This window comes from Melopsittacus undulatus, chromosome 8 (assembly GCF_012275295.1).
Source record: "Melopsittacus undulatus isolate bMelUnd1 chromosome 8, bMelUnd1.mat.Z, whole genome shotgun sequence".
NCBI lineage: Eukaryota > Metazoa > Chordata > Aves > Psittaciformes > Psittaculidae > Melopsittacus > Melopsittacus undulatus.
In genome coordinates, this window is record NC_047534.1 from 48,657,147 (window position 1) to 48,683,558 (window position 26,412).

Here is a 26,412-nt window from a genome sequence, read left to right on the forward strand (position 1 = left end):
ATGTCAGTGCAGAATTGCAGACAGTGACGAATCTTTGTATTTGGTTGGTTAGCTGAATTTTAAATCCACAGTATCTCTATTGATCAAATGGAAACAGTAGTTTAAGAAAATGTTAACTCCATTTATTTAACTACAGTGGAATAATTGTGGATCATTTTAATTTTATGCTGTTGTTTTGTGCACTTAGTTGTACTCCAAACATGAATGCAAGCAGCTCTTGAAATTACCTGGTGTATAACCCAGGTCATTTTGTTTTCCTGTTTAATTTCAGTTCTGTAGTAGTTCTACATTGTCTGAAGTAATTCTGAGTTGTCTGCTTGTCTGCTTGTGGTGTCAGTATGGTTTCCACCAAATTTTGTATATTCGCAGTGAGGAAAAAAGAAATATTCTTTCAACTTTTTCTACCCACTCAGTTTAATGATTCATGCTTATATTTATAATTTTCAGGATTCCTTTGATGTTTCTAATATTATAAAATGAGAATACCTCCAAATTCTGTGAACAATATAACGATTCACAATGCACTTTTTACATTCTGTCAATGTGTATGCTTTTTCTGAAAGTCTTTTACTTAGAAGTAGGAGATTCAACTGTTGGTAAAAAGACAAATGAGAATAGGAGTGGAAGAAGGATGGTTTTGTTCCTTTAGTCCATCTCATTTTTGGTCAGTGCAAGTTGCGAGCTTCAGTAGTGATAACAACGACTTTCATTTGGTTCTGTATTATAATTAATCAAATATGGCATACATTATTTTGATTAAGAGACTAGAATAGTACATGACATGTTCGGTGGATATAGTACAAGTGTACAGGTTTTATGTTGATAGAGTAGACATGTTTTCATCTTTAAGTTACTATGTATAAGGGGAAATTTTAATACTACTGTGTTTGTTAGTGCTACAACTGCTGCTAGAACACTATGTTTAGGTTTGGAGAAGCCTGTGTTTCTAGAAAGTTGCTATGAGATTGAAGAGAGAATTCTGTGGGACAAGGCAAGTGGTTTCTTAGAAGACTGGATAACATAAGTTATGATGAGAAATTCCAAGAGATTCTGTCCATCTTGGGTAGCCAAGAAGGCATGAAAAAGAGGATTGATCACAGCATGTCAATAGCATCACCTCAAGTGAACAGTAAGATGAGGAATAGGATTCAGAGCTTCCATCCAATGGGCAGTGGATATGAAAAGAACCAGCTGTTGTAGCTGAAGCTTACATACCCAGGGTAGAAAAAAGAAGAATTTTAATGTCAATGTTAGTTTGTTGGATCATATTTCTTAGAACTGCGACAGACTGTACATAGATGGCAGGTTTTTAGTCAATACTGGAAGTGCTGAGTATGTCAGCTGTTTAAGTAACCATAGTAACAGCTGAAACCAAGAAAAGTTCAATGGTTCTATGCATGAACAGTTTCTCTGTCTTACAAAAAACCCTCCCCTCATCCCTGAATTGTAGTATATCCTGAAGTTATACAGATTTGGGGGATTAGCTTCTAGAGCTGAGGGATAGACTTAGATGATTTCTGTATTATTATGGATAGGGACCACTAGTTAAAGCTTTTCTTCAGTAGGATAGAAAGTTTCTCGAAGGGGCAGAAACCAAAGCATTTCAGGACAGTATTCATTAAATGCGTCACCTCAAGAAACAAAACTTTCTCACTAGTATTTCATAGCCAGTCTGAACTCCAAAAATCCACACAAAGAGTTTGGAAAAGGACTTTTGAGATAAAAAACCCCACTTTTGCTGTTTTTTCTCTCCTCTCATGCAGGTTGAAGGTATTTTGCAGGTAAAATTAAACAGCGGACATCACTTATTAAAAAGTTTAACAAAAGTAATTATATAAATGCTAATTATGGCTAATTAGCATATATAAGGCTAATTATGTTGCAGAATTCATCTCCCTCTTGTTACGTGTTTCTGATATATAAATACAGACAAGAATTCTCAGGCAGCTTTGGACTACTTTACATAGGACATTATTTTAGAAAGAGTTAAGAAATCTTAAACCATTAACACTGCAACAGGACAGGGGGGTTTGTATACTCCAGTTTTGCCTTTGTCTTTTTTGCTTTTAACAAATCTGTATAATTATATCTTCTATGGCTATTTTTAATTCCCTCCCTCTTTTATGGTGTCTAATATCTCCCATTGTTTTTAGGTTTCTGTTATTCACCAAAACCTGTGGAAATATTACTGTAATACTACTCATTGAGCACTGTGGTTCAGTCCTTTTGTATATGATTTCTTATTTCTCATGGCTTCCTTTGTGAAGATCCTAAAATTAATTCCTGTTCCCTTTGGTTAATAATTACCGTCCGCGTTTGTTTTCTATTTTCTGAGCATGTGCTTTACAAATTAATAATATAGTAGTTAATCACATGATTTATATCCCTGAAATTCCTATATTTGTATTGTGTTATGTTGTGTAAATCCTAAGGACTAAATGCTCTTTCCATTAGAGCCCAGCTCTAAAACTTTCTGTGGTGTTGCCTTCTTTTGGCTATCCACTGTAAAAACGCATCTGAACATAGACACAGTTTTAAAATCAGCAGCTTTCAAGACATTTTTCTGTATTGATGGGTGGTAGCTGAAAAGCCCAAAGGAAGAGGCAGAGTGTTTCTTTCATACATTCTGGGTCTTCTGTCTGGGAAAGAAGTCATGGAAGCGAGAAATCTCACTTTATAAGTGCATAAATGGTTCACCCTGCCAACTGTCAGGACATGATAAGGACTCCAGCTCTTCGAATTGAGACACAGATGTGAGACACTTCAAAAGATCTTTCTTCTGCCTCATGCTCACTCTCTATCTCCACACCCTCACACCTTGCAAAGTTTAACTTCAATCAGGTCATCAACTCTGTAAGGGAAGACAGAAGTAGAATCATAGAATAGTTAGGGTTGGAAGGGACCTTAAGATCATCTAGTTCCAACATCCCTGCCATGGGCAGTGGCACCTCTCACTAAGCCATGTCACCCGAGATTCCATCCAGCCTGGCCTTGAACACTGCCAAGGGTGGAGTATTCACAGCTTCCTTGGGCAACCCATTCCAGTGCCTCACCATCCTCACAGTAAAGGACTTCTTCCTTATATCTGTCCTACAGTTCCCCTTTTTAAGTTTGAAACCATTACTGCTTGTCCTGTCACTACAGTCCCTGATGAAGAGTCACTCTCCAGCATCCTTGTAGGCCCCTTCAGATCCCGTTTGTCTCCCCTTTGTTTCCCAGGAGCATAATCAATTAAATATTATGTATCTGGGAAAAGTCCCTTTAAAGGCTGCCATTGTAGACCAGAGCTCCTAATCCTATGTAACTGAATGATGGCTTGGGTGCACTGGACTCACTCTTGTATTGTCATGACACAGCACAGAACTATGATGCAGTAGGTCTTTTTTTAGAGATTTGCTAGTGGTTTCTTTTTCAGTTTGCTCATTACTGAAAGTACTTTAGAAACCCATTGGACATTTGATAAATACAGCAAATTACACATACAAACCAATTCATCAAAATTAGAAAAAGTAGAATGGATCTCACATTCAGTCACAGGCTTACCAAGCTGGTGAAGGCTTTAAACTAAAGTTGTTGTGGGAGGGAAATCCCAATCCACCCTGTTCCTACCAGTCTGATGCTGGTCCCAGTAGGAGATGCCTAGAGCATGGAGAGGCATCACAGGTCAACAATGGAGCATCTGATGAGCAGCCCAAAGGATTTCCAGCCACTCCAGCCAATAACAGAGCATCATCGGGGGCTCAACTGAAATTCCTCTATGCCAGTGTATGCAGCATGGCGGACAAGCAAGAGGAGTTAGAAGTGCGTGTGTGCTTGATGACCTCATTTGCATCATGAAGACATGGTGGGATGCCTCCTATTACTGGAGTGTTGAAATGGAAGGATTCAGGCTCTTCGAGAAAGACAGGCTGGGAAGATGAGGAGGAGGTGTTGCCCTCTACATCAGTGGCCAGCCGGAGTGCACAGAATTCTGCCTGCGGATGGATTAGGAACTGACTGAGATCTTATTAATCAGGGTTAAACGGAGGGCAGAGACCATGGACATTACAGTTGGGGTCTGCTACAGACCACCTGACCAGGAAGTCTGAGTGGATGAGGCCCTCTATAGACAGGGGCAGCTTCATGTTTACAAGTTCTGGTCCTCATCAGGGACTTCAGCCAGCCTGCTGGAGGCATAACACAGCAGGACACAGGTAATCCAGGAGGTTCTTGGAATATGCTGATGTTAACTTCCTTCTCCAACTGATAGAGGAGCCAACAAGGAGGGGGAAGAGGGTTATGGTGGACCTTGTCCTACCAACAGGGAGGGGCTGGTGGGGAATGTGAAGCTGGAGGACAGCTTTGGCTGTAGTGACTATGAAATGATGGAGTTCAAGATCCTTAGGGCAGCAAGGAGGGTGTGCAGGAAGCTTACTACCTAGATTCAGGAGACTTTCTCAGACTTTCATCTCTTGAGGGATCTGCTTGGTGGAGTACCATGGGATAAAGCCCTGGAGGGAATGTGAGACCAAGAAAAATGGTTAATATCCAAGGATCACGTCCTTCAAGCTCAGGAACGATGCATCCTGACAAAGGAAGTCAGGCAAAAAATGCCAGAAGGCCTGTGTGGATGAACAAGAAACTTCTGGAGAAACTGCAGTATAAAAAGAAGGCCTACAGAGGGTGGAAGCAAGGACAAGTAGCCTGGGAAGAGCAGAGAGAAATAGTCAGAACAGCCAGGGATCAAGTTAGGAAAGCTAAAGCCCTGCCAGAACTCGATCTGGCCAAGGACAATAAGAACAACAAGAAAAACTTCCATAGGTAAACTGGGGGAAAAAGGAAGAAATTGGGCCCCTCCAGAAGGAAATGGGAGACCTGATCACCTGGGACATGGAGGAGGCACAGGTACTCAGTTACTTTTTTGCCTCAGTCTTTCCCACCACGAGCTCCAGCCACACTGCCCAAGTCACAGAAGGCAAGGGCAGGGACTGGGGGACATTAGATCAGATATTAGGAAAATCTTCTGTGATGGCAGTGAGGCGCTGGCACAGGGTGCACAGAGAAGCTGTGGCTGCTCCATCGCTGGCAGTGCTCAAGGCCAGGTTGGACAGGGCTCTGAGCAGCCTGGTCTAGTGGGAGATGTCCCTGCCCATGGCAGGGGGATTGGACCTAGATGATGTTTAAGGTCCCTTCCAACCTAGGCCATTCTTTGATTCTATGTTTGAGTTATTTGTATGATGTTTTCTAACTGTAGTTGTGGGGGTTTTGGGCTTGCTTGGTTTTGTTTGTGTGTGTGTGGTCATGGTTTAACATCATTTTGTACCCTCTAGTATGTTCTGAAGGAAATGATGCTTTCAGAGATTAGGCCCCACAGTAAACAGTGGTCACACTAGCTTTAAAATTCAAACCTTTCATGAGACTACCTTTTCCACTGTCAGCTTTCCTTACATTCTGAAATCCTTCAAAAGACACTGAGGAACGTGAAGTTATCATATAAAGTATTTTATGTTTTCCCAGTTTCAAGCTACTTAGTGCAAATAAAATTTTATGCCACTCAGCCCAAGATGTGTTACAGGACTGTTAAAGCCCAGCCTGTTAATTACAAATGTTTTTCACTATTTGTGTGATGCACAGATTTCTTGGAAATAGGTTTCCTTCTGCAGTGTGTAGTTTTACAGTACAGCCAACAGAGTGTTAAAGAATAGCAATTATGGGAATAAGGAGAATGCACAAGCTATTGGACTGAACACTTTAATGCTGATATATTTTTTCTGATAAAAGCAACTCAGATAAGAGGATATCCAAGTCATTGTAGCAATTAGTTTTTCTAAGATGTCTAAATATATGAAATGTTTCATGGTAGGGAAAAAATGCAACTCTGTAGTAGAATACAAAGTTTATTACATTTCTAGACTACATTATCCTTGTCAGCTAGATTAAAGCATTCTCCTAGTTTCTGTCCTATATTACCATAACAAGTGAGGAAATAATGTAGTGTTGTTACACAGAGCAGCTTATAAATTTTGACATAAGTGTGAGAGAAATCACTTGAAATGTGAAGCAACCAAGAGGAATAATTAGGAACAGCAGAATGATCTCAGTAATATGACAACAGTTTCTAAAGCACCCCACAGGATTGAAATCATCAGGTTTGCTTGACCTATATCTTTAATAATACAGCTCATTGCCCTTGTATTGAAGCTAGAGGGTAGGACAAAGTATAAGCTTTATCATGTTTTAGGAGAAATTGCAAAAAGTTTATTTATTAACACAGCACAAAATGGCCCATTTCTATGATTACCAAACAGGAAAGCAAGTTGGGCCACAGTTCACCACACAGAACACTTTATAGTCAGGCTTGGCTGGCAAAAAATATTATGTAACGCTCAAATAAGATAAATGGCTGCATTGGCAGTGGAAATAACCTTCTGTTTAATTAGAAAATAAGAGCTATATGGGACAATAAAAATAGTTACTGCTGCCCTCAGTCACTGTTTAATAAATATGATAGTGCTGAAGATAATGCTAAGTGTTATTTATTTGTGCAATATCACGGGCTCAGTAATTGTTCATGTTCTTGATAGTTACCCTGCATGTAGAATGAGCCCATTTCACATTTTCTTTGTTTAATTCTTAAAAAGGAAAGAGGGTTTTTTTTTGTTTGTTTTTTAATTTTAAACATTTAAATTGTTTTCTAAAGGCCAAAGATGTTGGATCAAAGTTCATTCACCTCTCAGTGGTCCTGTAAACAAACTGCTGGTTTTCTTAGTTCGCATTCAGGATAATTAACCTTTGAAACTTTGTTTCATACCTTTTAGACTGAATTGTCTGTCTGGCCTGGATATATTTCTATGTCTGTGAGAGGAGAGCATAATTTGAATTTTTAGCTGTCCATTTCATCGCAGCTCTGTTTATAATTAGTATAGTTCTAAGGTCATCATGTTTTTACCTTCCTTTGGCTTCATTTGAACTTTTAATCACTACACGTGAACAAATCAAGTCTTGCAGGGCACTGTGAGGAAGACTGATGATTTCAGTGAGAGCTTGTCTATAAAGGGAATAGGTTTTACTGGTAAATTGAGTATCAAATTGTGTTATGTGCGTATGTGGCACAAGTTTCCTTTCTCTGTAGGACATGTTTATTAGATATGGACAAAGTTCTTGGTTTCCTGTATTTAGGAACATGCACATATTTAGGAACACATACACTACTTATCAAATGCTTGACAGAAAAACACAGTGTGGGATATATTTCACAATATAGTTTTAACAGGTTTGGCATCCCAGCCCTATTACTTTTGGTCACAATCTTTCCATTTTGAATCTACAGTAAGTACAGGGATTTGAAAAGGATATCAAACACTTTTCTTGGTTTTATCCAAGGGGAAAATTCAGAAGATGTTTCATCAAGTTTAATCTCTTCTTCCTCCCCTACTTCCCTCCCGCCCAATTTAGACTATATGTCAAGAGGCAAAACAAACCAAACCAAACCCCCTTTTCTTCACACAATTCACTTTAAGCTTCAAAATCCTCAAAAATCCCCAATCTCCCTTTGCAGTCTGGTTCCCACTCTCCAGCTTTCCTCATCTCCCTCTGAAAGAAGAAAGCTCTTCTTTAAGGGACTGATAGGTTGTAGAGCGATGCTTAGCAACAACATTCCTGTGCCTTAAGTAGCTGCAAGCCCCTAGCTGAACCCTTTGATGTGACTGTCAGGGCAGATTTATTTTGTTTTAGCACATTGTCTACTTGTCCAGATGTATCAGGAGATAAAAAGGAGTCATGTTTACACTCTTGGGGGGTGGGGAGGAGATGTAATTAAATCGCATTTTTGATGAATCTCTGAGAGATCGAGATGGGGAACAGAGGAATTGGCTTGAATATTGAGGGGAAACCCACTTGCTTGCCCTAACACCTGACACCATAAGAAAATTAAGTGTAAAGCCATAGCAGAATGTGTTGATTTGGTTCTGCTGACGCCTTTGACTCTGTATTTGCACATGTGCTGGTAGCTCATGAGAGTCCAGAAAGGCCTGTTAGAAAGTAGTGATTGTGCACCATAGACTCTTCCCTGTGTGTCTTATTTAATAAATTTGTCTAGGTTCAAAGTAACTGCTTCTGTCTAAAATGTTGTTACAGATCACATACCCCAGAACTTCTGGTGATGGTAAGTGACTGGCAATCAAATAATTAAATAAATAAAAACTGAGCCTCAGCTATCTTGGATAAACAAATGTTCAGTGTAAAGCAGGCCTTGCTGAATTCTCTCAGAGAACAAATACCACAGATAAATCCATTTCTGTTTACTTGCTTTTAACTTGCATATTTAGCAACACCATTCTGAGCTCTATTAATAACCTGTGGTGTGCCGTGACAAGTCTGATTCCAGCATTCAGTATGCTGTGGGTATGCCAAGCGAATAAAAAGCTAGTTTTAATCTGCTGTTTCAAAAGTTACTCTATTTGCATTTTAAATAGGTTACACTACAGCACCCCCTTCTGCTGACTAAGTAGTGTGACAAGAGGTTTTAGCTCCGATTCAGTTTCATTCCCATATGACAGAATTAAGATAACTTATGAAAAGCATTTTTAACCTTCCTATTTCTTAATTCCTGTGCCTATTAAGCAAGGAGATCCGCGCAACTCAACAATAGCCCTAAAATACTGTTACCTTATAATTTTTGCGGTCTAGCGTTCATTTTTGCAGCATTGTACATACTTTGATAAGATGAAGCAGGCAGGGGACAGCAAAATGAATAGCAAAGTGAACCCTCTAATGCTGCAAACAATGATGCTTATGTAACATGCACAGTTCTGTATTAATCTGATTGTCACTGTATGTGTTTGTAGGTGATGATATTATGTTACTGATTTAATTTATGGAACAGTTTCAGAGGTTCCTATCTAGAAAAAAGGAAAGCAGTTTACCTTGCTGATTCTTGAGAATCTTTGGACATCAACTGGCAAAAACAAGTGTAGAAGTTCTGAATAGTCTGAATGCCAAAATACATGTCAGAAAAGTAAGATATTACTGTATTGCACGTAACATGTATTTGAGGTCTGCATCTGCCTTTATAGTAGCTTATATACTGTTGCTATGCTATAGCATAGCATAAATCTCAGCAATTACTACAATAATGCTGTGTTCTATAGTTGTGATATAATGTTTGAAATATATTGCAGGGAATGACTGAAAGAAACCTGCAATCTAATACATTATCAGCATACTTCATGTGAGTGACTTGCCTATGCTTTTGCACCTTCTGTTGAAGCTATAATATCTAAAAACTCAGTATTGTTTTTTGACTTTTTCAGAACCATTGAGTGAAGAATGAAATGCGATAAATGGCATTTTGGGGCACTGGTGAGGTGGGAACTTATAAAGAGGTTAACATCTGCTAGCAGCTAAAAGTTCATTTGTGATTCACTTTTACCAGACGCTTCAAAGAACAGTTGTCTATAGCAACTCAAAATTCTCTAGGAACAGTTTCAGAGTTTTCTGTTTTGGGTTATGTTATTTATGTGTTGGGTTTTGTTTTGTATTGTTTTGTTTTTCTTGCACTGTATTTTACCAGCTTTTAAGTCCTTTGAATACTTCATAATTTAAATTAAAAGAAGGTAGCACAAGTATTCCCAGAAGGTGAAGATGGTAAAGATACTGGTAAAGAAATGCAACATAAAAAGTATACGTCCTGCTTGGACTTACTTTCCCAAGCTCAGGCTTGTAGTCAAAGCCAGCAGATATTCCTTTATCATTTTATACTTTTGGGGGTCTTTTGTCAACTTTCTGATTTCATGAATACCAAGCAAAGCATTCAGAAATATGTCTAAGGGATTAATATGATTTAACAACTTTGAATTTATTTTGTACTGTGATTTTAAATGGATTTATTAATATTTTGAAACCTAGCATTAAGTTTTACAATGAGTAGATTGCCTGTTGGATTCTATTAGTAGGTTTTCCTTACATTCACTGTTGTGTTGCTAGAATGTTTAAGTGTGGCTTTAAGGATAGATTCTGTTATCTATGATAATGAAAGATATTGAGCCACTTGAGCACTAGGGTTAAACTCATCACAAATTAAAATATTAGCACCTGGTATGTGAGTAGGGACAGGTGATAACAATGGTTGATATCCTTCAACCCATTAAGCTTAACTGAGAGCAGAAGAATGTCTTGTATCCTTCTGCTTTTAAATGTAGATAGCTAAGATACTATTTTTAAAAAGATACCAGGCAAATAGCATAAATTAAGAAGTCATTTATTCCCTTACTGAGCTTGAAAAGAATAGTGTTTAGATGCAAAAAATATTGACTTTTGGATTATATAACTTGAAAAAGAATGGTCTTGGAAGTCAGAAAACCTAATGGGTTGTTTTTTATGCTATATGTTACAGTAGAACAAATCAATTCAGGCTCCTTAGATACAGTCGTTGCCTTGTGATTATAATTGTGTTAAGTCTTGGAGCCTTTGATCAAAGAAAGGCATTTGTGACTAGGTCTAATCCAAGCTCTTTAAGGTGTTTAACTTTCATGGGGGGGAAGGGGTTGATAACAGCTGGGATTTAAATTTAGTTTTGCTGAACTTTTGTTTTGAAAGGATTTCTATTATACACTGCTTCCTTTTCCATACAGAAGATGAATCATTGAGTAAACCTAAAAGGGAAAGAGGATATGGGAGGAAATGGGCGGAGACACAGAATTAATCTTCTGAAGAAAAATGTTTGATCAGCGGGTAGGAGAGGATGAAAACCTCTGATGTTGACAGCAGGCAACTTTCTGACTAGTGTGTGATTGACAACTTTGATGCTCCAGTGGGGAGCGAGTGTCCAGCCGTGCTCAGGCATCCTCTGTCTGTGGGTGGTAGTGTTAATAATGTGGCAACTGGAAAGATTAATTGTGGACAAGCAGCAGGATTACGAGGAGGGCTTCGCAGGTCTAAAAGGAACAGTGGTAGGAAGGCCTCTGATCTGTCAGCCCAAAAGGAAATTAGTTAGGGCATGCTGGAGCAGGCTTAAAAAAAAGATGGGGGGGGGGGGGGGGGGGGGGGAAGATGGAGTAATGGGAGAAGGGAAGCATTTAGGATATTAAAGCAAAATGAAGAGGATATTGAAAAAGGTCATAAGGGGCTGGGGGTGATGTTCTTGAAAGACCTTAATACACTACATCCCCTTACAGTACATGCAGAGTTCAGCTTGTTTTACAGGGAACTACGAAGTGACTTTGTAGTGTGCTAGAGCAACTTTAGAGCTGCCACATTAGGTAATACCTGTTACTTGTTTTTAAAATCAACCTTAGAATAAACTCTTAAGAATTTTCAAAGCTGTCTAAATGTAAAATACATAGGAGAGAGTTTCTTAAGCTGTTTCTGCAAGTTACTAGCTGCTGTGGGTTTTACTTCCCACCCTTTTTGGTAGAAGTAGGGATTCTGCCAATAAATTCTGTGTTACCATTAAAGAGGCCATTCATCATGCTTACTAATGTTATTAATCAAGATACACCACAGTACTCTTAAAATGAGATCATTTTGATAAATCATGTATGACATGAAAAGACTTTATTCCTTTTAAGTGCAATTTAGACTGCATTTTTTTCCTCATTTATGATTCATGGGAGAAACATGGATAAAATTCCCTTGCACATTTACACCTTATCTTAAGTAATAATTCAAAACTTCTCTTAGATGAAAATTCAAGGTCTGATTCACCAGTGCTGAATGCCAGCTCATTATTTTCTGGCATTCAGTAGTCCAAAAATAATGTCCATACATTAACTGATTTTCACAATAGCTGAATTTGGCTGCACACCAGACATATCGATTACACTCAATTAAGCCTAAATGCATAAGAATTATCTGATGTTCATTTACATTTTTGATCCAGTTGTGCCCTGCTTTCAACCTTGCAATTTAACATTAAGTGAAAACCAAAAGGTAAATTCAAGTGAAAAGTGATACTCTCTCTCATATGAGAATAATGAAATATACTTTGAACTGCTTTGAATCTTCTTAAGATCCACCACTTCTGTTAAATAAGCAAACTCCTCTTGCCTTTTCTTGTTAAACGTTATTGGATCTGGAAGGCCAACCAAAATAGAAGATTACTGTTCTTCTTTTTATCTTAGTACTATAATAATTTGGCCTACTCTATTAATATGGCTGCTAAAACGTCCAGAATTAATATTTGCTAAGTTCAAAGTCACACTCTTGGTTGTAGCTGAAACACTTGTGTTATTTATTAAATTAAAAAATGTCAGAAATGGATTGCAGCATTTTTTTCTAACATAGGTATAAATAGTAGATAATTTTCATTTATTCTTGTGTTTAGAAACATAAAAAGGAAATATCCAGTACAGAGATTTAATTTGGAAAGGAGAGTTTAAATTTTACTGTCTCTCAAGCCATGATTCAAAGAGGATTGGCTTATCTGAATTACAGTCCCTCATTTACTTCCTTTAGCAACTGAAAATATTTGAAAGAATGCATGCGATTGCCAAAAATAGCAGATCATTTGTATTTTCAAACCACTGGTCTCTGCAAATTTGTTTTAATGCAGCAGATGTACAGTATATCCTGATACTACACAGGATGTTCCCTTACTTGTACCATCCAAATATTGGGGGTTTTATTCCCTGAATAGTGGAATTTGGGGATTAAACAAATGAAGCTTTTATTTAGTATAATTGCATTCCCAGACATTTGAGAGTAAGTTGCCAGATTGTGGCTGACTCCATTTTCTTCTTAATGTTACAAAGTATTTGGTTTTGTTTTTAGTGTTTCATGCTTTTCTTTGTGTTTGCATACTAGAAAAACATTTTTTCACGTCCACAGCATACTAAACACTGTGCATCACAGACCTAGAAGGTCAGACTCATGATGATTTTTTGAGAAATTCTTATTATGAGTGTTAGATTAGTAGGCAAAAGAAACATAAAGCCAAAACATTCCTTTATCTTGCCAGTACCTGCCCTCAAGTTCCTTTCTTGTCTCTTGAATTCTCTTTATTATTAATAAGAAAAATAAACTTGGGAAAAAGACCCTATATTTCCCTAGGAATTTATTTCTAATGAGATACGTTTATAAAAATAAATAAAAATGACATATTAGTTCAGAATAATCAGATTTGTCTTCTTTATTAGGACTGGTTAAATTACTATTTCTATTTTTTTTACAAATGGCTGTTGCTGAAAGATAATCATTCAGATCTTTGTGGCATTCATCAAAATATGAGAAACACAGTTTGAGACATGAGACAGAAATTAGCGATACCCTTTTTCTTCCTTCCCCCCCTTCATTCAATATTCATCTGCTTTGTTCTTATATTTTTCAGTGCCATGGTCAAACATCTAAAATCAGATTTAAAAATAAAGCACTGTTTCTATGCCAGGTTAGAAGGTCATCTCAATAAGCCTATAAAGATCAGACAAGTTGTGATAACACCACATATTTGTTTTTGCCTCTTCCCATTAATTAATGTGACTCAGTTTATGCTGGAGGTTTAGTAAAAGGAACTGCTGACTTGTAGTTAATGATGCTTGGATGTGGAGCAGGGGAATTGGGAAATCCCATTTCATCAAAGAAAGCCATCTTTCCATGTAAGCATGCCATGCCACCTGTTGGTTTTCCAGAACATAACAGTGTATTGAAATCAGTTGCAAACTCAGGCAGGCTTATTTGACTGCTCTAGCTTAGTACACACCTAGGGAGAAGAGATCAAGACCTTTCGTAGCCTGCCATATATAGTGGTCTGTCAGGTCCTGCTTTTGCATATTTTCTAATCTGTATGTTATCCTTTCTCTCACACTTTATCCCTTTCATTCACTGGGTTTATGGGTCCTGAGTTTGTAGAAAAGTAAATACATTGTAAATAAAGTTGTTCTTCCCTAACCATTCCCCAGGATGGAATGGTTAAATTCTTGGTGTATTGTAGCTTCCTGTAATGTTTTCTGCTATCACAAAGCTCTCAAAGATCTCACAGTGAAATCAAAGCCCCATTGTGGTTGATGCTCTGAAAACTTTTGGGAAGAGGCAGTGCCTCTAAAGTAGTATTTTGATATTCTCTGCAAGTATGTCATAAATTCAACCCCAAATTAATACATTTAAATCTTTCATTTTCTTTGTTATTAGGCAGATTATGTTCCTCATCAAACATTTAAACACAACTTTTGTTAATTAATCAGTAAACAATTTCTTGTTAGTTATGTCTGAATTTTTTGGTAAAAAAATCTTGAGGAGGAGTTCCATGGCAAGTTTCTGTACAGTTTATAGTAAATGTGAACAAAGCATGATGGTCTGATATACTCATGGGTTAATACATCTGAGTTGTTGCTGTCTGTGTTTCAAGGGGTTGAATTAACTCATTGCTGATGTATTGGTGCACAAATAGAATCATGGAATCATAGTATCATAGAATGGTTAGGATTGGAATGGACCTTAAGATCATCTAGTTCCAGCACCCCTACCAATGGGTAGGGACACCTCACACTAGACCATATTGACCAAGGCTCTGTCTAACCTGGCCTTGAGCACTGCCAGGGATGGAACATTTACCACTTCTTTGGGTCAGCCTGTTCCAGTGCCTCACCATCCTCACAGTAAAGAACTCCTTCCTTATATCTTAACTAAAGTTCCCCTGTTTAATTTTAAACCCATTTTCCCTTGTCCTATTGCTACAGGTTCTGATGAAGAATCTCTCTCCAACATTCCTGTAGGTCCACTTTAGGTACTGGAAGGCTATTATGAGGTCATAATATGCATGCCCAAGAGATCCAGAATAACTCCTTAGCTTAAGCAGATGTTTGTGCAGACTTTTATTAAAATTGTAATAAACTATGTATCTGTTAAAGTATGATTAATTTTAGAATACTGAGTACATTCGAGACAGAACAAGCTTATTGGAAAAATATTACTGTTTCTCTACATAAAAGGAAAAGATTTTGAAAAGCAAATCCTTTAAGTTGGAACTATACCACAGATTGTCCCATTAATCATGTACTTTTCTGGAGAAATGCTTTTGTCATTTTAAAAAATGAATAATGCAATCATTTCCTTCATTCTTAGTTGTAGTTTGCCTGTGGATACATAAAAAATCTTTTAAAATAAATCATACCTTCTTAATAAATTCAAGTTTTGCATCTGATGATGTGATATATACCGCTGGGGTGATCACTGCAATGTCACAGTATTGTTTTTCGGTTTTGTTTGAATATAAATCACTAAATGAGAAGCAACAAGCTCTTGAAGTACTAAGGTTATTTCCCTGTGACCTTACTAGATGACTTTGACAAGTGTTAGAACTGTGATGAATGAAAACAAACAACAGTATAACAGAATACAAGCATTCTTGATAATTGTGGGTCAGACTTAGAGAATGGGTATCGTGCTCTCCCCAAGAAATTTGCCTCTTCATCAGTTCCTTGGAAAAGAAAAAAAAAGAATGAGTCAAACTCTGAGATGCTGGAGTTCTGAAATATTCCCAGATTAGACTATAAACATGCTGCGAAGGAAAAATCCCAAACACTTAAACTTTTTCTGATGTAACAGATGTAAGAGAATCCTTAGTCTATGTCTTGAGCTCTGTAATAAATAATTTCTTAGTTATTTTTGGTTTGGCTACCACATCTCATTTGGTACTCTGCCATCTCTCTTTTGGGTGATGTTTTGTTCAAACTTAAATTTCCCTCTGTGATATCCTCTGAAAATATTTTGGAATTAAATGTATTTAGCTAAGGAAATCTTCCTTTGTAATGTATGTGTCTGTTTAAGCAATTTTACTTAACCCCATCTTTCCATAAGTACATTGCATATCTATTGAACCTTTGTCAGAACATGCCAATATGATGCTGTTCTTCCTGTATCATAAAATTTTCCAGGTATAATGCATTAGTGGCTACTACAGTTACTAATGTGTATAGGTTTGTAAACAATTTGTGTTATGCCTTAGAGATAAGGGGTTTATTTGTTTGGGTTTTTTTTTGTTTTCTTTTTCTTGGTTGTTTGTTGTTTTAGTGCAGCTTCTAAAGTATCTGTAACTTTGATGGTAGTTTGAAACTCTGGTACTCTTTTACCATCTATTTAGTATTAAGTACTACAATTCTTAGCTCAGATAAAACTTACAGGTTAATATGAAGACAGAGATGCTTCAATTCAGCAAATGTTTGGTTATGTGCATAACTTACATTGTGGGTAGCCTAACCTTATTACTTTACTGGCCTTGTAAATTTTATACCCAGTACTATGATATATACTTGCATGACTATAATGCTCGCAAGAATACAAGCTTATCTTGTAATAATGCTGGTAGAATTTCTTTATTGAGTTATTTGGTGTTCCTATAAAATGAAAGCTACCACCCATTTAACCAGATTTCCTCGAAGATACTTGTATTTGTAATTACTTTCCAGTACAACAAGAACTTCTGATGCATATGTCACCAGTACTTGAAGACATAACTGTCACATGTCAATGCCATCACTGTCAAAATATTCCTGTGAATATTAAATGTAATACAGTCGATATCAATCCTTCAGGAAAATAGCTTAGGGCCAAGTATCAGTATGTGGTAGGGAAAACAAATAGTCATTCTGCTGCACAGGCTTATTCAGAAATGTGATTCAGAACTTTAGCCAGTGCAAAAAACTCCTAACCATGGGTGATATTCCATAGAATTAAAGTTCCTCTAACTGAATGCTTAGCTCAAAGGTAATGAAAGCTGTTCTGTATTTGACAGGGAATTATATACTGTACATAAAATAACAGCAAAACACCAATAAACAAACCCTCCTGTTCTTGCTTTTCCTAAAATTGGAAATAAAGCTAAATTGCCCCTTCACTCCAATATCCTTTTTAGAAGCTCTTGAATTTTTGCTCACTCAGTGGTATATTGCTGAAAAGGCAAAGTCTCTTCCAGTAATTTTAGGAAAAGCTATCATCAAGCTGTCAACAGTATAAATGGAGATTAAAAGTACCAAAGAGAAACCTTCACTATTATCAGAGTCCCAAATAAGCACACTTGAATAGACAGATAACATCTAGAGTGTATAGTATGAGACCACTTATTCCTCCAGCTTTTGGAGTGATTTACAGGGGTGAAGTCTTATGTTAAATAGTTAGTGACATTTTTCTTCTTGTCTTGCCCGAACAACTTGTCCCAAAGAAAAAAGATAGTGTGAACAGATTCCTGTTCTTGGAATTCATTTCAGATGTCACATTGCTGGGTGTTAGGAGCATCTATCTCATCCTCTGAGATGTTATGTTCTATCAGCTCATATTGGTCATCAGACAGAAGATTTCTAGTACTTCATAACAGATTGAGCCACATGTTACAGTTCACTAAAATCAAACTACTATTCGCTGCATATGAAGGTGAGAGTTATGTCTATAGCATAATCTCTCTGGAAAGAAGGTACCCTGAAAAGTCATGTTATCACTGATGAGTCAAGGGAGGTAGGATTTTCTAGATTTTTACTCATATCTAATAAGTAGCATCCTTGCTAGTTGGGCAGACTTATCTCTATTAAGGTGTTTGTTTTGATACATGATGCTTCTTCATGTTATGATCTGACTTTTGCGTGGGACAAAAATGGGACTATAACTATGGTCTGACATACAAGCAAAAACTTAGTAAACTTTACAGTCACCTCTTAAAATTTTAATATATACTGGAACAGGTTTCCGAGAGAAGCTGTGGATGCCTCATCCCTGAAAGTGTTCAATGCCAGGTACGATGGGGCTTTGAGCAACTTGGTCTCGTGGAAGGTGTCTCTGCCCATGGCAGGGAGATTGGAACTGTATGATCTTTAAGATCTCTTCCAAGTCAAACCATTCTATGATTCTGTGATCTGGAGTCCTATAGTTATGACAAAGAAGATTTTTAAATTACAGCCTTTATCAAACTGTTACAGCAGTTGATGTCATCTGTCTGGACTTGTGCAGTGTTTGACACTGTTCCACATGACATCCTTGTCTCTAAATTGGGGAGACATCAATTTGATAGATGAACCACTTGGTGGATAAAGAACTGCCTGGATAGCCATATGTAGAGAGTCGTGGTCAATGGATCAGTATCCAGCTGGAGACCAGTAATGAGTGGTGTCCCTCAGGGATCAGTGTTGGGACCAGTCTTGTTCAACATCTTTGTTGGTGACATGGACAGTGGAATTGAGTGTGCCCTCAACAGTTTTGCAAATGACACCAAGCTGTGTAGTTTGGTTGATATGCTGGAGGGAAGGAATGCCATCCACAGGGACCTTGACACACTTGTGAGGTGGGCTGATGCCAACCTTGGGAAGTTTAACCATGACAAGTGCAAGGTCCTACATCTAGATCAGGGGAATCTCAGGCACAGCTACAGGTTGGGCAGAGAAGAGATTCAGAGCAGTGCTGAGAAGAAAGACTTGGGGGTTTTGGTCAATGAGCAAATGAACATGAGCCAGCTTCAGTGTGTGCTTGCAGCCCAGAAAGCCAACCATATTCTGGGCTGCATCAAAAGGAGTGTGACCAGCAGGTCAAAGGAGGTGATTCTGCCCCTCTATTCTGCTTTCGTGAGACCTCACTTGAAGTATTGTGTGCAGTTCTGGTGTCCTCAACATAAAAAGGACATGGAACTGTTGGAACAAGTCCAGAGGAGGGCCACGAGGATGATCAGGGGACTGGAGCACCTCCCATATGAAGACAAGCTGAGAAAGTCAGGGCTGTTCAGCCTGGAGAAGAGAAGGCTGCATGGAGACCTCATAGCAGCCTTCCAGTATCTGAAGGGGGCCTACAGGGATGCTGGGGAGGGACTATTCATTAGGGACTGTAGTGATAGGACAAGGGGTAACAGGTTGAAACTTGAACAGCAGAGGTTTAGACTGGGTGTAAGGAAGAAGTTCTTTACTGTTAGGGTGGTGAGGCACTGGAATGGGTTGCCCAGGGAAGTTGTGAATGCTCCATCCCTGGTGGTGTTCAAGGCCAGGTTGGACAGAGCCTTGGGTGACATGGTTTAGTGTGAGGTATTCCATGGCAGGGGGCTTGAAAGTAGATGATCTCAAGGTTCTTTTCATCCCTATTCCATTCTATTCTATTCATTCTACTCTAGTATAGTTTAGTCTAGCCTGGCCTAGCCTAGTCTACCCTGTTCTGTTCTATTACCATTATTTATTTTCATTATTATGGATTTCTGATTGTTGGTCTTAGGTTTAATTTGGCAACCAAGATTTGAACTGGTATTTAGGCTTTTTCTTCTCCAAAACATTACAGCTATATTTTACACTTTTATCTTGACTGGGTGTTGTAAACCTGGTTTTAACATAATTTTAATTAAAAAAATACATACATTTTGAGGATATTAATAATTCCAAAATAAGAAGTAAGTTTGAGGTGGGTTCCTTTGATTGACTTTTGCAGTTTATAAGCCAATGTATGAGTAGGGAGTAACCTGCATAGTAGATAATAATTATTTTCTGAAGACTCCTTTTAGAAAATTAACATGAAATTCAAGACATAGTTTAGCTTTTGTAGATCTTCTCTTTATTTGCTTTATCTTTTTTATTAGAATTATCATGTAAATTTTAGGGAACAGTGTCCTTTGTGTCTTTTATTAAAACCCATAATCTTTTATGCATGTTGCAGTGGGTAGATTGTAAACACTTAAGCAAACTCTGTGCCTGAAATGGAATATATCACTATCATGGTATCAATCCACCTAACTTAAACTGATTTTTAAAAACTGTTATGATGATTCATTTTCACCTACATGATCCCTTTTTTCATATCTCCTTCTAAGAATGCAAGGCTGCTGCTCTATAACTAAAAAGGAAGATGGTAAATGTGGCTTATCTTGACTTTATATTCCTCTTCCCTTCAGACAAAACATCCATCTGGATGATTAGTTTCTTGCAAACTATAGCTCCAGAGTCTAATCTTTAAATCAGGATCATAGGATCTTGAAACTTTTATTATAGGGAAAGCTCGTGATTTCCTCTCTATTCCCCTAATATTTTGCTTTCAAGGATTCTGAGCAAGTCTTTTTGGTACTCACCTCTTTAAATGTGTTAGACTTCTGGTGTGCGTTTTAAGTGTTTATTATTAAAATTCTGTATACTTGTCTGCTTTTTTGCATTATAGGCATTTTAATTTGTTAAAACATCCATTCATTTAGCACACAGATCAGTTGAATGGCAGAATCTGGTTTTGTTTTGCTTTGTTTTTCTTAAAAAGCATGGTATCTTATCCCAGCATTCTAATTTCTGTCTCCTTATATGTGGACTCACTCATAACTTCCTTCAGCAAAATATTAAACTGTTTCACCAAGAAGAACATTTTTAACATTGCCCAAACATTTTCTGATAAAGATGGTAATTTTCTGAAGCTGTAAGTTGTATGTACTCATTTAGTAATGATACCTAATATCATTGTGTAAACTCTCCTGAGTACAGCTAGCTTGAAGGACTGGGCAGCCTTAACAAAACCAAATTAATCTTCAGTGGCTGGTAACTCTGTGCACCTGTAACCACATAACAGCGCAGGTGCATCCTCTTTGCGTAATCACCGACTTTCTCTCAGAGACTGATAATGTTTGTTTTTTCACACAGGCTTCCAGTGATGCTGTTTCTACCTCTCCAGAGATGCACTATACACCGCTGCCTTCAGGATCTAGAGACCTCACCAATCACAGAGGTATGAGCTAAACTTTATATTGGAGAGAACTGCTGCAAGGTGGTAAGCTTTGCTGTAAGGTGTTTTCTATATTAGTGAGTGCTGCATTGACACCATGCAGAAAACACTGTGCCTTTCAAGTGCTAGATGAGAAAACTGTACCTGTCAAGGCTACAGATTTAACTCATATTAAATAGGATTTAAAGGTAGTCTACTGGGAAAGCAAATAAATCTATGGATAATAACACTCAATGATATTTTTGTGTGTGTGAGAAGAAAAATGTAAAAAACTTAGAGTACTTAAATATTGCTAAGTAGATGATTACATGTAGCAATAGTAATTGTGAGAGAATTTGTAAACTTTCTAATATTTGTAAAGAGAGAGGTCTTTGGTAGTTTAGCAATGTAGGTCTCTAATTTTGAAATGTTAACACATTTTTGTTACAGTAAAAAAGGATTCTTATTTGGTTGTCAACATTAAAGGCAGATCAGTATTTAATTTCCTTTTTAATCAATCCTTAGAACTTAAAAAGCCCCTTGGGCAAATTCTCAAATTCTTTCTGCATACCTGTGGGGCAGAAGGTTCAGGGAACAGGTGAAAAACTGAATCAGCCAGGAAGGGAGCATTCCAAGCTCTTTCATCTGTATTCTAAAAAGGAGAAATTCATAAAGCTGGCAGGATTTTTCAGCTTACAACGAGGGCAACAATGCTGATATTTATTTCTCACATTACACATTGATCCCATGATTCCATCATGGAAACCATTTGTGTAGAGGCACATTTTGTATAGGATACTGTAATCAAAGTCAGCCTTACATTTAGGAATTGATGGGAGCTTAGTTTTAGTGTGTGCTAAAATTCTACAGCACTGAAGAAGATTGAGGCAGTATTAGAATGTCTTATTACTTGAAACCTTCTGGCAGGCAATGCAGCTAAGCAAAGACCTGTGATTCAAGTGGGAAGGATGAGGAAAGCAACTGATTAGACTTCAATTTGTTGTAGCCTATATCAGTCATTGTGCTAGGGCTAAAGATGGGTGTGAAGCTATATCCTGGTTTTGATGTAAATTGATATGGTGTACTGGAAATAGGATATCCCGAAAGTGCTGTAGTGTGTTGTGTTCTGACACTGAGCTCATGTAGTAACTGGAACTTTCTGAAGAGAAAGAACTAATCCAAAATCCTGGATTTTAAAATAACTGCACCCTGTTGCCTCCTAATTTCTGAGATGTGTGTTGCGCCTTTGATTTTCAGGTAAGCTTATAAACAATAAGTAGAATGACAGAACGTTGTCAATGCCTATGTTCAAAAAAAATACATTAAAAGACAGGTATCCCCCGATTTGTTTATTTAGACGATGGTGAATTAAAGGTGGGGCTGATTTGGGGATCTAACTTTGTGAAAGAAATGTCAGTAACGTTAGACATCAAAAGGTGGGTGTCTGCATTGTCAATTGACTTCTCTTGGAATAAAGCAATTATGTGGCTTTAGTGAGTATTGCAGACATGTCTGTATGGGTGTCCATTTAGAGTGGGAGCTTACCAGTTTCTAAGTATCATGGTTTTCACTAGGGTTTGGGAATACCTGCTTGCTTATTGTGAAAGGGGAAAATTATACTTCCCAGATTATCAGTTTTCTACATTGAGCTGTTCACATAATTGAGGAATAGAATAAATGAGGAAGTTTCATCCAAAAAAGGGTAAAATTGGCCATAAAAGGTACATTGTTATCATGATCCACTAAGTTTTTATCTATATTTGTAAAATATATTCACAAAATAATTAAGAAAGCTTTCCAAAATTCCAGGTCTTGTAAGAAAAGTTTGGACTGACCTGCTGGCAGGGCCCATTACCTCGATCAACTTCTTTTGCACAAAGCAAAATCTCTGTGTTCACAAGCCCATATAAAAGATTAATTGGAGTCAATAGGCAAATCTTCAAGAAAAGAATGAAATACTTAAACATGCAATTTTATTGAAGTTCTGAATATTTTCTATTTTTTTTCTTCAGTGAATGCTTTCAGTGTTGTAAAATATGATTGAATCAGCTGTTGCATATGTAAATATTGGCAGTTTTCAATGCAAACTGGAAAGAATGCTGTAAGTTTATGAGTGCTCTTATTTATCCCTGGGGAAGCTTACTTACCAGAATCTGAAAGTCTGGCAAGTGGTTTGGTACAACTCTACATTGATTTGGGAGAGATTATGTGGGAGAGGTTGAGCAAGCTATATGTGTTTGAATGGTAGTTTTACTTGGAAAATTTCTCACACTATTTAGCTATGAATTTTGCAGGAAAACAAAACCATGTGATTCCGTATGCATTGCGCCATGCATCTTGTAGATTTCATGTTCAGGAATACAGTGTAGTGTTTCCAGACAGGATTTAGTCTTTTGGGGTTGACTCTGTATTTTGTGCACAGACAATATTCAGGAATTGCAAAAATACCTCTCTCACAGAACCAACAGAAACAGCATATGACAGTGTGGCATCAGTGTAGAATGTATGGAATAATCAGTGTAAATATTATATCAAGTGTTATAATGCTTGAGACGTGAAGAAAAGCAATAAATACATGAAGAAAGCAATAAATAGTGGATGAATATTTTTAAACTTTACGAAATTTCTAGCAATTTGGGGAAACTGGTTTTAGGTTGGGGTTTTTTTGGTTTGGTTTTTTTTGGTGTTTGTTTGTTGTGTTGTTGTGGGATTTTTTGCCAGTTAAATTACTTTGCTTAGACCCACTTTTCTAAGCTGAACCTTTACGCAGTTCCGCTGTTCATGTTTTTTAGCAGAAAACGTATTGGCTTTCTTTGCAGATTTGAGGAACCTGACAGTAATATGATGTGATTCTTTGAGATCTAATTGCTGTCCCATTAGGCAAGGCTTCCAAAGTGGTAATTTTGTAGCTAGCTTTACTTCTGTTTTGATTCTAAAACAATGATCCAAAATTCCTAAGGGTCTTTCCTTGGTCTTTGTTAAACTAGCATTTGGTATTTAATTTCATATGGTTTTAGACACCAGTGATTTACTTGTGTGAAAGCTCTACGATTCTCTTACCCAGATAAAGCAATTCTGTTAAAAGACAAATCTTCTTGTCACACAAGGTGCTACATTTATTTTTGAATTCAGTTGCTTGTATTGTTCTAGTTTTCAAATTTTCTGCAGAAAAAATGGCCCCACCATTTTTTCTGCTTCTCTGGATGTACCTTTAAGACATAAAATATCTGTTACTTATTGTTGATTTAAAATGGAAATGGCCATGCTCCCAACACACAAAAGTGACGAAATATAGTGCATTTTTAAGTGTTTTTTTTTTGTGTATGGCACAGGTACTCTTCTGTTCTTATTGTCAATTTATTAACTGGGTGCATATAAGATCTTTAAATAGATCTTTCAATTCTTAACATAATCAAAATTGATGGGAAAAGAAGTTTTAAAATAGTAATAATGTAATTATAAGGAAAATTTGGTTCTGTGTGGAAAAAGGCTTCCCACCCTCCACCCCCCTCAGGGTGTATGTTCCTTTTTTTATAATGGAATCTTTGGTAAGGAAGTTTCTTTGTTATGTCTAAGCATTCAAACTCAAATTGTTTTCTGAAAAGAACAATGCTTTCCATTTGGTGTGGAAAATAGTAATTTATCACTCTATCTCTTGATTTAGTAATATTACTTTTCATGACTATCATGAAAATCTGTTTTTGCCATTTAAAAAACAAAAGTTCTGGATGCCCTTTCTATAAACAGATATTTTGTAACATTGCCTATTACCTGATTTGCTTGAAAATCTATTCATTTGCCAAAGTCATTTGGTTTCCAGTAACATTTTACAAATGAGGTTCCTTTTCTTGCACTCTTGTTTCTGGGAACAACCAGTGGCAAATCTATGCCATAGCTTACTGGTAAAAGGAAGAAGAAGCAGTTTCCATTAAAAACAAAGCCTGTATTTATATAAGTAGTTTTTAGAGCCTTAGCTTGGATTTATGCCAAGGTTTAATAGTTCCAATCTATTCTGGCTTGTAAGAACTTAATGAACAAATACACTGTCCAGTTTTGGTGTCTATTCAGTTAATTATCCAAGTGTTCTGGTATGTATAGAGGTTACATTTTCTCATTTTATGTTTGAATGATGAGTGCCTAAATGAAAAGTTATTTATTCTAGTATCATGTTTCAGTCAACTGACAAGACACTTTTTCTTATTCTCTATAACAGTCTAATTTGAGTTTGAAAGTCATAAACTGCATTCAGAAGTAATGCTTAGAAATCCAAGAGCAGAATATATTTAAGCGTCCTGTTAACCCTCTGAAGGTAATTCTATAAAGCATTTTTGATCAAAGGAAATGAGATGTTCCTTCTGCTCTCAGTTACTGTTTAACAGGGCTGTGTTAAAGATAGGATTTGGAATTAAGATCTTTCCAAATTTTTGTCTTGCTAAGCCAGCAAAAGCATGCAGGCATATAATCTGTTAGAGAGACACCTAAACTTTATCTCTTTAATTTTTTCCCTGTAATCGTTGTACTGTGCTGTTGTGCTCCAAGTGTTTGGCATATTAAATTTTCAGTAATGGCTGGTATGGCTATAAAGCATGCATTCCAATTGATTTTTAGGATGTACCATACATAGCTAACCACTAGCTTTATAGGAGTTGAGATATACACTAGGGCAAGACGGAAGTGTAATTTAGGCTGCATGACAGGCATTTAGCCATCTAGTTGTGCTGGAATTGACAATCCAATAGATGTCGAAGAAGACCTGCTATTTTCAAGATTTGGTGTTGTAGGAAAAAGGTAGAAGTTTGGAGAGCCAGAGGGAGTAATATGATTGATATGGTGTGTGAAAGTGCCAAACTATTCTCTGGGGATTTACCTGTTCTGTGCCAGTTTGCTCAGTCTGCTCATACTTTAGAAATAAATATTCTCAGGTTCATCTGGAACTATTAATGTCTATTGTTTTTTTCAAGAATTTGGTCTAGATTTTTTACTTCCTGAAGTAAAATTATAAAGTTGACATACACTTATTAATAAGAAATGTTAATACACAAAGTTATTCTTTTTGAAGGCTTTCAATTTATTACATATACATTCTGAAAAGTCATATTTTCTTTAAATCAAAGACATAAAAAGAAAAGCAAAGAGGCTTGCATAACAACTTACTTCCAGAATGGTAATGATCCTGTTTATGTTATCATTGCAGTCTTCTCTGGTTTTATTTATTTATTTTAATATTTTATTTTATTGTTTTATTTTAACAGTTGTTAGGTACTCATTGTGTTTCTGAGCCAGAGGCTTCTTTAGAGTTTGCAATTAGTCGCTGGGAAAGCTGGAAAACAGTTTATGTAGCGACTTATCATAATTAGTTTTCTTAATGTGAACTGCACTTTATCAATTATTTTTCTGTACATATGCATAAAGCAGCTCATTGTATGCTGTCCAGAAAGGGAATAATAGTAAAAAACCTGTGGGTAGTACTTTATCATTCATTTAATCTTAGGAATCTTAAAATAATTTTTAATAAAGGTATCTATGTGTGTATATTAGAAGTATTTGCTTTAACTTGTCTAATAACTAAGAATAGAATGAATAAGAGAAGTTCCGGCAGTATATGGAAGTTTTGTGTCAGGCAGAGATGTTGTGAATAGTGAGAAATTTTCTTTGTTGGTTTACATGAGGTGGCCTTTGAAGATAGATTTTAAGCTGCATAATGTTGTGGTGAGTAATGGATTGCGTACCTCTTAGGCTAGGATCTTCTGACCATGAGATGAATAACCTGAAAAAAATGAACAAATAAAGTTCTCAGTAGCATGG

The 26,412-nt window shown here is 36.9% G+C and overlaps 1 protein-coding gene across 1 annotated transcript in view; it reads left to right on the forward strand.

Annotated features, from left to right (window-relative positions):
• Nucleotides 1-26,412, forward strand: part of LRMDA (leucine rich melanocyte differentiation associated) — a 663,971-nt gene that overhangs the window by 533,898 nt on the left and 103,661 nt on the right. The window contains exon 6 of the mRNA XM_013129955.3: nt 20,547-20,631. Within this exon, the coding sequence (XP_012985409.1) occupies nt 20,547-20,631 (85 nt within the window). The remainder of the gene's footprint in view (nt 1-20,546; nt 20,632-26,412) is intronic.